General features: G+C 46.9%; 1 protein-coding gene across 1 annotated transcript in view; it reads left to right on the top strand.

Moving 5' to 3' along the window:
* LOC142576600 (glycosyltransferase 8 domain-containing protein 1-like) overlaps positions 1-13,289 on the top strand; it is a 90,158-nt gene that overhangs the window by 18,189 nt on the left and 58,680 nt on the right. Inside the window, exon 4 of the mRNA XM_075686798.1 lies at positions 124-211. Coding sequence (XP_075542913.1) covers positions 124-211 — 88 coding nt within the window. The remainder of the gene's footprint in view (positions 1-123; positions 212-13,289) is intronic.

Genomic DNA, 13,289 nt, shown 5'->3' with positions numbered 1-13,289 from the left:
CATGATGATTTGTTTTTGTTAACATCTTGGGCACATTTTTTTTTCCAGATCCCAGCCATAAACAGCTTTCCTGGAATACTTTTGACTGTTTTCTAAATGTCTCTGTTGCAACCTGCTTTTCAGCTGCCGCACGCCAAGCTCTACCTTAGCCGGCTGCTGCCTTCACTGAGAGGTCCAGTCGTAGTGCTGGATGATGATGTCATCGTGCAAGGTACGGTAGGCCCTTACCTTCTAAATTTACTACTACATTCACATTGTTACTTACATTGTTGTGTAACAGTATCTTCTATGCTGCTCTAAAGGGTGGATTTTATGCAAATACCTGATGTGGCTATAGCAGGTTGTTTTCAAGGTAGACTGGTTTGAGATCTCTTTAAAGGCTGTAGTATGTTGTCTGCAGTAATATGCGTTTGGTGCATTGAATAAGAAGAAATATCTAGAGTTGCCAGCCACTGCACGCCCACTCATACCACAGAAGTACACCAGAGGCAGGACGAGATCACCATGAAACTGTTGCCTCAGGATTACATGTTCACTCTCCCAGAGTTTTGCTGAGCAATTTGAAATGCTGAGTACTACACAAGCAACAATAGCCCCGAATTTTGCAGTTGCATTCCGGAATCTACACGAATGGTTTGAACGCAATGTTTCCGTTCTCAAAGAATGGTCATCAAGTAGTAGAGGAAGGACAATTAATTATCCTATGCATCCTTTATATCAGGGCTTGAAGAATGATGCTACAAGATGTGAGCTTAGTGTAGTACTATCAGTGTCCAACGTGTTGCCGTGGATTTACTGGGCCCTACAGGAAAAAGTGGAGGGAGCCCAATGGTGGCATAGCCAGAAATTTTGGAAGGGGGGAAAGCGGGGGAGGACATGCTCCTCACCTTGAATGAGGAGGAAGAGGGCGGTTGTCGGCTGCATATTAACAGAAAAATTTTGAGGGGAGGCACGTGTCTGGCGTGCCAGCCCCTGGCTGCGCCACTGGAGCCGAATAAGATTTGAAAATTGTTGCAGTATCAAGCTTAAGCAGCAGGTACACTTATATCGGATGTAACAATGAGCATCTGATGCGCCGTCAACTTTTCAATGTCTTCTATGTTAGGATAAACCTATCTACAATGCGGTCATGCCGGATTATTGATTATTACAAATAAATATAGATAATGTGTGTGTGCACCAAAAAGAAAAAGAATGCAACATCCTTGGTGAAAAAAATGCGCACCACTTTGCCACACCCACCTCTGTTCCTCGTGCCCCGCACGGCACACCTTTGTCGTATCGCACCACCAGCCTCATACACTCCTCTCCTTTCCACCCTCCCGGCGACGTTGAAAATGTGGAAGGGATACGGGAGAGAGGCCACGAAGGCATGCCGTGCTGGGCCCATGGCAGAAAGGCGGGCTGTGGCAAAGCAGCTGTCTTTTTTTTTTCTTTTCCTGCATTTTGTGTTGCTTTTCTTTCCTGTGCAGACACCCAGCAGCCAGTTTTTAGTTGTTATAGCCATTAATGCGCCATGGGAAAATTGTAGTAAGAGCTTCACCTTACCATAGAACTCACACAGCTCATTGTTAGGTTTGAGTAATGTCAAAATCTGAGTAATGCTAAATGTGGGTTCGACTGGAGCTTCTGTCTGTCTACCTAAAATGTTTGTACGTTTCTCCTCTCTGCTTTTTTACAATTATCGGTTATAACTGTGGGAAAAACCTCCACCTATGTGCCATGTAAGGTGGAGGTTTTTAACTCACAGGCTTCTTTGCCTACTTGTGTATGGCCTGGCTGCTGTCGGCTGGTGGGTCGGTCAGTAATCTTGGCACATATGTTTCTGAATGTATACATAGAAAGGTTATGTGTGCTAAATGCTAGTACCAGCTTATAAAACCCTTGCATGCCGACCTACAAAGTAGCTTGAGTAAGGACACGTTTGTTCTGCGTAACAGAAAAATTAATTCCTACATAAAACCTGAACAAATAATGTTGCCTTACCAGTATACTACAGCAACAGCATACTCAGTATACTCAGTAACAGCATGGCTCAGTATATTTAGTGGATTCTTTGATTTGCTTGACCTTCATTGGTTTATCGATTCAATATGCCGCACTGGGTGTTTGCCACTCTTGGCCAACCATCGAAAATTGGCATGAGCCACTGTGACACAACAGGTACAGAATACCTGAATGCACCGAATTTTTGCAGGGTTAGAGAAAATAATAGTGCACCTTAATATAACATGTCTCTGACTTATTTGAGAAAAATATAGTGTACCCCCCGCCCCTTTACGTTTCTAATCAGAAAAAATGAGGTATGCAGAAATTACTTTCACAGAAGGGCAATTTTTTTTCAAGATGAGCTGCTTTCCCAATAAAAGAATGTGTTGTTGTCGCTGTTTTTGCTTTATTGGCTGCAGATACCAAGCACACAAAGGCGGTATTCTATAGTGATCTGTTTGTGCCTCTAGTACGTAGTGCACCTACGTGCTGTCTCGTGTCCCCCTTCTTCGTGTGTTGTTTTATTCGGCGCCGTCTTTGTAATCATGCTTAACCAACTAGCCCACCAACACATGCTCAGTTACAGATATAGTAGGATCTCGTTACAACGAACTTCGCGGGACTGCCGAATTTAATTCATTAATTTGAATTATTGTAGTACTGAAAAACCAATATTTTCATGTCAGTAATGTAACACAACAACGAAAATTACATACCTTTGCAGCAGATGCGCGTGTTCATATGTAAATACTGTATTTAGTTGCAAAATGATCGCACTCGCATAATGATCGCACCCCTGAATTTTGTCGTCAAAATTCAATCTTTTTTTCCTTTCCGCGTAATGATCGCACCCTGAACTTGCCGCAGCGACATGTTGTGTGCCAAGTCTAGCTACTGATGATTGCGCTTACGATCTGTCAAATGCTGTCGAATGCTACACAAACGACTCTTCAATACATACCAATTGGTCTGCACCAAATGTTCCAAACATTCTTAAGCAGATGCCCCCTTTCATTCCTTTCATCACTTCCACGAAGAAAAAAACAAGCTACAGCCAAACTTGCCTTGGCTTTATTACTTGTAGGCTTTAGAATGGTTGTTGTCAACAACAACAACAAAAAAGGCGCCTTTCAATTCTTCTCTTCTGCACTCGTGATCATGCAACAAATCGCAAGCGGAAACAGTAGTAGCCACGTTCACACTGATATGTTAGAAATGTACCTTATTTATATGCCGACACTTGTAACACAGCTAAGATATTCGCCCACCCATAGCGGAAATGTCCCGTATTAGGATAGTAATGCAGACAAATGCTGAAGTTTCCACAGCATGCCCGCCATGTGTTTCTATGTCACTGGCAGCTAAGCGGGCCCATCTCTGTTTTCGTCCCCTCAAAGTCGACATGGCTACGTTACTGCTACAAACTTGCTGATATTAACAATATTATTCATTACTGATATGGAAAAAAACTGTTTCAATGCCCGTAATGTACTCATAGAGAAGAAAAAGAAATCTCGTTCGGTGCATTCGGCTTGCCCCGCCGGCCGCCATTTTTGTTTTGGTGTCCCGCACTTTACCGTGGCAGCCGCCTGTTTGTTGACCTGTTGTCATTCCGCAGCCAATGTCGGATGACAAAAATTTTGTCTTCTTTTCACGGGAAATTTAACCCGCTTGATGATCGCACCCCTGAATTTGCATCAATATTTTTGACGAAAGAGTGCGATCCTTATGCGAGTAAATACGGTAATAAACGAGAACGTTGGGCACAGTTTAACTACAATTTATTGCTTAAAGAAGTCTGTAATCTTCTTGTGGCGAGTAGACAGCAAGTGCTGCAGGACGAACGCCTCCACATCCTCGACCTTCCTCTGAACGTCATCGGGGACATGTTTACAGCGCCCGAGGCATGATCGTGTCTTTTCTAGAAAAACTAAAACATCCGAGCTGGAAACAGTTTCTTCTTCTTCATGTGTTGATCCAGTGTTGGCATTGTCTTCGTTACTATTGCAATCTTCTTGCTCATGCACTTTATTCACGATTTCTTCATTGGTGAGATCCACAGATGTAGCCGCCGCGCTGTCACTGTCAGTGTAATCATCTAAGGTCACTGCGGTGTCGGCAGAGAGCTTCTCGGTAAGCTCATTCCACAGTTCTGGGTTGAGCTCCTCTGTGTCCTCACAGCCTTGTGGCGTAGGTGAAGCCTTTAAAAGGCCTGCCTTTCGCCAGCAGTTGCTGATCGTGCTTGCCTTCACGTTCCACCACGACCCTGTAAGCATTTCTGCAACTTGACGGATGTTTACCTGTGCGGGCTGCTTCAGTCGATTATTGATCAGGAGGTGCTGCACTAGACGCTTCCGAAATTCAGGCTTCACACATCTGATGATGCCTTGGTCCAAAGGTTGGAGCAAACAAGTACAATTCGGGGGCATAAATTCAAGTTGCACATTGCTCAATCGCATCTTCACGATATGCGCCAAGCAATTGTCAATGATGAGGAGAATTTTTCTGTCTTTCTTCGTCATTGTGTTGTCGAGCTGCAGCAGCCACTGAGTAAACAATCCTCGCGTCACCCATGCTTTTTTGTTGGCTCGGTAGTCGCAAGGCAACGAATGAGACGTTTTTCAAGCAGTGCGGCTTAGAAGACTTGCCAGCAACTAGCAGCTTGAGTTCTTCCGTGCCCATGGAGTTGCAGCAGAACCAAAACAATACGCGGAGACGTGATTTCTTTCCACCCTTGCACCTGTCACCTTTGAAGTTCATTGTTTTATCAGGCAACAACTGATAAAAGAGCGACATTTCATCGCCGTTGAAAATGTCGTCTGGAGCGGAAGACTCGATGATCTCTTGAAAGAGCTTGTTCCGCCAGGCAACCACACTCTCGGCACCTGCTGCCTTTTCTTCACCACAAGCAACCTGCCATTCAATGTCATTCCTTTGCCGGAAGCAGTAAAGCCATCCAGCACTTGCATCGAAGCCGGAGATATCCAAGGCAGCCGCGAACTATATGTAGCACCTTCTCTTAAATAATCGGCCCTGACAAGGGCACATCATTTTGTCTGGCATCCTTAAACCACGTGAGGACGGCGTCGTCGACGTTCTGGTAGTTTCCAAGCTGCAAGCGTATTCTTGAGGGAACCAGCTGTGACTCTCGATGCAATTTTGTGATCTTTTCCCAATCCTTGAGTATTGTTGATGGGGGAATATCACGCTCCCTACACAGGTCGACTTGCTTTCTTCCAGCATTCAGCTGCATCAAAATGTCCATTTTTTCTTTGACTGAAAACTGGTGTCGCTTCTTTTTAATGCGAGGGCCAGGAGAACTCATTCTCAGCAAAGCGAATGCACAACACAATCACAGCACCGATAACTTCGCAGCTCCTGCCAATAATTATCAACGTGGTAACGCTAGGCCTACGACGCAGTAGGAGAGTCCGAACATGACCATATGCGACGCTCACGCTGATGCCAATGCTGCTGTGGCTGTACCCATTGAAACGGGTTCCCCAGCGCATGGCTGCTGCTGCTGCAGATGGTGATGATAGGTGTAAGCCTCAGGGATTCGGTACCGAAACTTCAACAGAACTTCACAATAACGAAGCATCTTGGTGATTGCGGGATTAAATTACGTATGTTGTTCTGAAATATTCAGTAATCTGAAATTCGTAGAACTGAGTTTCTTACTTTGAATATATAGGCATTTTGGCAGGGATTTAAAAAAAATTTAATCTGACAAGTTTGTTGATGTGATGTTCATAGTAACGAGATTTTACTGTACTACTGTCATTTTCGTGTGATCTTGCATGACTGCATTTGTCGGACATGTCGAAGTTGCATCGGATGGCGTTTTGGCACTGTGCACAGATAGCGAGCTGGGCATAGCCTCAGAAATGCTGACGGCCATATACGCCAACACATCTGGTGCGGCATGGCACGAAAATATCGCGAGAATGATAGCACCTCTCAAATTGATTGACTGAGAATACCACTCCAGGTCGTAGTCAAGCACAGAATGAACCCACGGCAACCTTCACGAAAACGTGCTCTGTCACCATCTTGTGATAGTGGTGAAGCTGCTCGTTTGTATGAAGCTCCCACATTGTGGCACATTTCACGTATCATATGGCACAGCTGTGCTCCTGCTGTGATTGTTTCTTCAGTGAATCATGAGGGTAGGCTTGTGCCTACTTTCGAATATTTGGTCGCTTACTATGCTATTCAATATTCGCTTTGGCACTCATTTCAGTGCTCGAAGCATTCGAAACGAATGAATACACATATTTTTTTTTTTTTTTTAGTATAAGCCTCACCCCCAATCACAATGCCCCATAAACAAGAGAAGAATTCATGGAAATAGTCGAACCCGGATATATCGAACCCGCATATTTCGAATTATTGGCTATATCGAACAAACAGATTACCCCCTTGAAAATACTATGTAAAAGTATAGGACAATTACATAGTATATCGAATTCCATTTTTGTCGGACATTCGATATATCGAATGCCGCGCCGCACCACGCCCCTGGAAGGTGCGCTTTTCCCAATGACATTTGTGTCCGGTCCTCAGGGGAAAACACTTCCGCAGAGTCAGTCAGCAGGCTCCTCCTCTGCGCACGCGTGGCCATCGCCTAGCGACGGAGACGCAGAGTCTCTCCCCCGTTCTTGCACCTCACCAGCGCGAGCTCTCTCGCTCCTCCTGTACCGCCGGCGTGTGCATTGGGCAGGGCCATTGAAGCTCAGCGAAGAGAGTGCGCGGCATGGAGACGCGGCGACATTTCCAAGGCACGCTTTCTGGGGAAAGGAAGAGAGAGTGAGGGTTGGCACGGTCGCTGCCAGAGAGGGCTAAAAAAAACGAAGCATAGCGAAGCGGCAGTCGCCCCCACAGCGCCTTCAACGGCATATTCCGCCGATCTTTTTCCCCGTTCTCTTCTTTCTTTTCCCTTTGTCGTTCCTTCGCAGCCCCGTTGACTGCTGCTCGGACTGCTCCATCTGCGCATCGCATGTTTTCTTGTGTGTACTTGTTTCAACTTGCCGTGTGTAGCATGTATGATTGCAGTCATCTGGTGACCTATGGCATCCGCAGACATAAAAAAGAGGAAGAATCTAGACTTTGCAAGAAAGCTTGAAGTAATCCGGCGTGTCGAGAATGGAGAAATGAAGTCCTCTGTGGCAGACGCATTCGGCATTCCGCGGAGTACTTTAAGTACGTTGTTAAAAAACAAGCAGGACATCAAGCTTAAAGCAGGTGAGGAAAGTCGCTCGGGAGCGTGTCGTGTGCGCCCTGCTGCTTTTCACAAAGTGGAGAAGGCACTCTATACGTGGTTTCTTGAAATCCGAGCGAAAAATATTCCCGTGGATGGCCCAATGTTAATCGAAAAGGCCAAATGGTTTGCTACGGCTCTTGGCAAAGAGAACTTTTGCGGTGGCATTGGGTGGCTGCAACGGTTTAAAAACCGCCACGGCATTGTAGGAAGGGCCATTTCAGGCGAAAGTGGGGCTGTCAGCAGCCAGGAGATGCAGCAGTGGCTTTCTGAGGAGTGGCCGAAGATCACTGAGAAGTTTTCGCCTGCAGAAATCTTCAATGCAGACGAAACTGGTCTCTTTTGGCAAATGTTGCCGAATAAAACACTTGCTCTTCGTGGAACCTCATGCCACGGCGGTAAAATGAGCAAAGTGCGTGTGTCGGTGCTGCTTGCAGCCAACATGGATGGCTCGTGCAAGCTACGGCCATTCGTGATCGGGAAGAGCAAGTCACCGTGCTGCTTCAAGAACTGTAAACAGCTTTCCGTCCGCTACGGCTGTAATAGGAAGGCCTGGATGACATGTCAACTTTTTGTTGAATGGCTGCAGGCTTGGGATGCTGAGTTGGGCAAGTCGGGCCGCCGAGTTTGCCTTCTGGTAGACAACTGTTCGGCCAATCAAACAACTTGCAAGCTGCAGCACATCGAACTGAAGTTTCTCCCCCCGAACACCACAGTGAGACTGCACCCCTCGACCAGGGTATCATAAATGCATTCAAGGTAGGCTATCGGAAACGACTTATTCAATGGCTCCTCGTAAACCTCCGCATGGGAACCGATCTCAAGATTGACCTGCTCGAGCGATCCAGATGATTACCGGCGCTTGGGGCAACATGAAGCAGGCCACAGTAGCCAACTGTTTCGGCAAGGCAGGCCTTGAAGTGGCTGGAGATGAATTTCCAGAAGCTTTAGATGATGATGAGTGCTTGGAGGATGCGTTTCGCGACTTGTCCAATTTTCCCGGCGCCGTCCCATCCGAAGTGACTGTTGATGACTTCATTAACGCTGACAGCGAAGTTCAAGTGGTAGCCGACCTCGCTGATGAGGACATTGTGACCGGAATAGCTGGTGTTCAAGACGGCGATTCCAGCGATGACGAGGGCAACTGTGTTTTTGAAGAAACGCGTCCATGCACAGCCACTGAACTGGCGTCAGCATTCAGCCTGATTCGGCACTGTTGCGGCAAAATGGAAGGCACTGGGCTCTCGCACTTGGACAGTCTCGAGAAGATTGAGTCTAGTGTTTTCAACTTCATTTCCCAGCAGCCCAAAATTAGTGATTTTTTTTCCGTGAAATAAAGCGCTTTCATATTATATGCACATGCTATGCGATTCGCGGCTGTTCCAATCGGTAAGTCACAATTTGTTATGATCGCGAGTGCTTTTTTTGGCCTATATCTGTATATCGAATTTTCGCTATATTGAACTATTTTCCGATCCCCGTTGAATTGGATATATCCGGGTTCGACTGTAGCTGCATATAATGTCAAAAGCTATGCAACAACAGTATGCTTTCACGGATGCACAAATTGTTCATGTCGTATCTTTGTGTAGCGATTCTGCTTGCCACCTCTTCTGTGATGCTGATGATGGCGGAGGGTCTGCGCTGCCATGAAACCACACCTCAAGGCAAAAGAAATAACACATAAGCCGTATCCTGATTTTATTGTTAAATTTTTAAAATTTTTGGTGTGTGGTAAAGGGCAAAAAATATGGTAGCATAGCTCATAGCTAAGAAAGGCGAAGACTAATTTGTTTGCAGTCACTTACTCATTTCCGCACCAGCTTGATCATTCAAACATATTATTTGCTGTGCCCGTATGGCCGCTGTGGATAGATCTGCGTTGATGCGTCACTAAACCGCAACTTTGGTGGCCAACATCCCGCTAAAAAGCGCTGGTTAGGCCCAACAGCCAAGGCAAGCGTGGCAGTGTTTGCTGAACCATAGCTGAAAGTCAGCCCCTCATCGGTGATTTCACCCCATATCTTTTGCTCTGTTAAAGACGCGTCCCCATGGCTGTTGAGGTAGTGTGGGCCTGGCACTTTAAAGTTTGACCAGCATGGAAGGGCCCAGGCAGAGACACAAGATGATCCGCGTAACGAGTAACAAATAACATTTAATTGCATCATTATGGCGCGGTCAGCTCTACAAGCGTTCTGACAGAGTGCGACACACACTCTAGCTTGTGCTCAAGGCTGTTGAAGGCTGAAGTCCATTGGCGGGGGCGTCCTTTATCGAGTCTGGAATTCCCTCGTCCAGAAGAAGGAGAGAGCGAACACTTTCCATGCCTGCAGCCGGCACTCGGTACATGGAAGCCAGTACAACGTAGTTTCTAGCCACCAGTGGCCCTGCATAGGGAAAGGCACACACGCAGACACCACCAGCATCTTCCCTGCGGAGGAGAGGAAGGAGTGAATGCATGCACGAAGCTTAGTCGTCGCGCTTGCCCTGGGGAAGGAGGCAGCAGTGTGCATGCAAGGGCTAATGTCTTCATTGTTGCGGTCTCCTAGGCATATTTAAATGGTTGTGGGCTGCGCGGCATATTTGTAATGTCCGGGCTTTCGCCATGATCTTGGCAAATTATTCATGACGTACAAATTATATGACCATGACAAATTATTCACCACACAAGCCGGTCGTAACAGACTGTCCCTCTGGGGAAGGGAGATCCCGATGGGCAGGGGAGTGCATCCACTGTCCGGAGGGATTGAACTGGTAGTCGTAGCCGCAGGCGGTTGTCCAACAGCTTGCATCCGGTAGACAGTTTCTTCCGATAGGGGTAATGTTCTGTAGCGAGAAATCCACCGAACGCATTATGAGGTCGAGCTGCAATCTCTGGTTCACGGAAGGCATCCGTCGGAACCACACTGAAAACACGACTCGGCATGCAAGCAGGAGACATATTCTGACTAAGCTTTGCCAGGCTTACTACAGCCCCATTTTAATACCACGCCAAGCTACCAACATAATGCAGCAGCAACAATATCAAACATGAATTAGTGACACTGCAAAACACATTTTTAATGAATAGAGCAAAACAAAAGCCATAGTTCAACAACCTGAGTCAGGATGAAAAACAACACAAAATTGATACTCATCACGGTGTACAGTAAAAGCTCGTTAATTCAGATCTCACGGGACTGGGAAAAATGTCCGAATTATCAGAATGCCGAATTAACAAATGAGCAGGAAAAACAACATTAAAATCAAGTTGGAGAAGCATACCTTTATTTACTGAAGTACCGTATTTACACGACTGTAAGTCGACTCGAATGTAACTCGACCCCCCAATCACATGACAGGAAGAAAAAAAGAGTATACTTGAGGGTGCATTCCGCAACGAAAATTTATCAGTCGCTGGCATGGTCACTGGACTACTCGTCTTCACTTGTGCCATCGTCCTCACTTGTGCTGCCATCATCATCGCTGCTATGGTCCCACAGCACGTCGTCATCCACCAAAATTCCACATTTGGCAAACGATTGCACTACGACATCTTGTGGAGCACCAGCCCATGCCAAATGCACCCTAAGGCATGCAGCCATCAGGTAGGCTCTTTTGACAGGTCCGGTTGGTGTAAGTTCTCGGTCTTCTGCCGCCAACCACTCATTGTACTCACGGCAGAGCAGGTCCTTAAAAGGCGCAGATCCAGGCTTGTTTCGTGACCATGTCGCGCTTCACTGGCAGGGACCGATCACACATTTCAGTGACATACCCCGCAAGCTTGGCCTACAGCTGTGGACTTCGGCCCGTGGGAAATCCTTCGCTTGGCATCACAGGCAAAAATTTTGCTTCGCTGCAGTCGCCACTAGCACCACCCGTTCAGAAACATCGAACTTTCGGCCCGCTGCGCAGTGATTTGTTTCTTTGGTGTAAAGGATGGCAGCCCTCTTGAACGCTGCTGTGAACAAGGGCCAAATGTTTAGTGGGCCTGGAGCACTCATGACGACTTAGGAAGCATGGAAGTAGCACGTAGCCGGCAGTCGAGTTGAACACGTCAAACTAGGAGCTACAGGGAAATAGAAACACGTGAGCGGCGTCTGCTCTTCCAAGAACTATCGATACTCCCTGCAAGCGCCGCCGTTTTGGGGGTGCCACCACGAATGGAACAGCGGCACTTCCATCGACTATCGACAACCCCCATGGGTGTTGTGTGCACTGTAAAACTCTAAAAATGTTGAAAAACCCTTCCGAAAAGCGAACTAACACGCGGGATAGCGAAAACTATGGGTAGGACCATAGAGCAAACATAAAATTGCAACTACGTTGCAGCTCCCCTGGTATCTCATTGGTCTCGCTTTTTTGGCAGTGCCGTGTTTTGGTTTCGATTATAAGTCGAAACTCCCCACTTCAGATTTTCAAATTTAAAAAAAAATAGGTTGACTTACAATCATGTAGATATGGTATTTTGTATCAGAAGCGCAACAGGGACTTCTCGTGAGGTGTGATGAGGTCGTGGCTGCACCTCCTCGCATGACTCTTCGTCTGAATCATGGTCTTCCTGGGTGCTCGTGACATCATTAATAATTTCTTCATCGGTCAGGAGACCAGTCGTGGCGGCACAATCATTAATCGTGATGTAGTCCTGAAGGGTCAAATCTGTGGGAAGGACAGCATCGAAGGTCGGGCAGCCATCATCGGTGGACTCAGCTGACACCTCGTCAGCTACTGCCGCATGCTCGGGCCTCACAAAACTGCTGCGCTGAAAACAGTTGGCGATGACTGGCGGAGGTGTATTTTTACACATGTGCATTGCACCAAGTAAGTTCCGAACATAAGATCATTCGCTGTAGCAGGTGACTTTATTACTTCGACTTCACGCACTGAATGATACCCTGGTCCATCGGCTGAAGGGCACATGTAGTGTTGGGTGGCAAAAAAACTACCTTGACGCTTTGCAGTTTAACTGTACAGTTATGTGCACTGCAGTTGTCAACAACCATAATTATCTTGTGGTCCTTAGATGTGAAGTGCCGGTCTAACTGCTGCAGCCAGCCTCGAAAAATGTCCGAGGTCATCCAAGCGTTCCTGTTCGCTCTGTACTCGACAGGAAGGCTTTTGATGTTTTTAAAACAGCGTGGCTTATGCGTCTTCCCGATGACAAGTGGCAAGCGCTCCATGCCAGTCATATTGGCGGCAAGAAGCACAGTTATCCTTTGCTTGCACTTCTTGCCACCAATGCACGGGTCCCCTTTGAAAGTCACCGTCTTGGCGGGCAAAGCTCTGAAAAATAGAGCAGTTTCGTCTGCATTGAACACATCACTTGGTTCATATGCGGCGATGTGCTCAAGCAGCTTCACATTTTTCCACTGGGTGGTCATGCTTTCATCAACGCTGGCCTTTTTCGCTGCACGCACTTCTGAAGGCGAGTTCGTGTCTCTCCCGAAACCTCGCAAACCATCCTTCTGAAGCTCTGAACAATTCAATGTTCATCATTGCAGCGTACTTCTCACCTTGTGCCATGATGAGAGGTCCCCTCAAAGGCAGATGCACGTTGCGACAGTCAGTAACCCACTGGAGCAAAGCTTCTTCGAGCTGGGGATGAGCTGCGGTTCGCAACTGCTTTCTTGATGCATGAAACTCGCTTTCGAAGGCTTGAAGAATCTGTTGTTAATTTTTCACGTACGTTCCCAACATGCTCTGCTTCACGTTGTACTTGGTCATAATGTGCTGTCGCGATTTGCCGTTCTTCAAAGCCTGCAAAATTTCCACCTTAGTCACCAAGTTCTTGGCTTCGTACTTCTGCTGCTTTGCTGGTGTTGCCATCACTGTAGTGCCCGATGGTGGTGACATGCAAAACACAGTTACAATGAAAAAAGAAAACTCCGCAAGAAGAGATGATGCCGACTCGACAACACGAGAGAAAATGGCGTCGAAGGCACAGTGGAGCGAAGAAAGAAGACACTGACGTTCAGTGACGTTGCGATCGCCCCCACTAATTGATGACGATGGCAATGCCTCTCAGGTTTTGATTTCACTCCAGTGGTGCCAGTGCTGCTAT

The sequence above is a fragment of the Dermacentor variabilis genome, chromosome 3, assembly GCF_050947875.1.
Source record: "Dermacentor variabilis isolate Ectoservices chromosome 3, ASM5094787v1, whole genome shotgun sequence".
Lineage (NCBI taxonomy): Eukaryota > Metazoa > Arthropoda > Arachnida > Ixodida > Ixodidae > Dermacentor > Dermacentor variabilis.
Note: the sequence above shows the minus strand (reverse complement) of the source record. Positions and strands in the feature narration are given on the sequence as shown.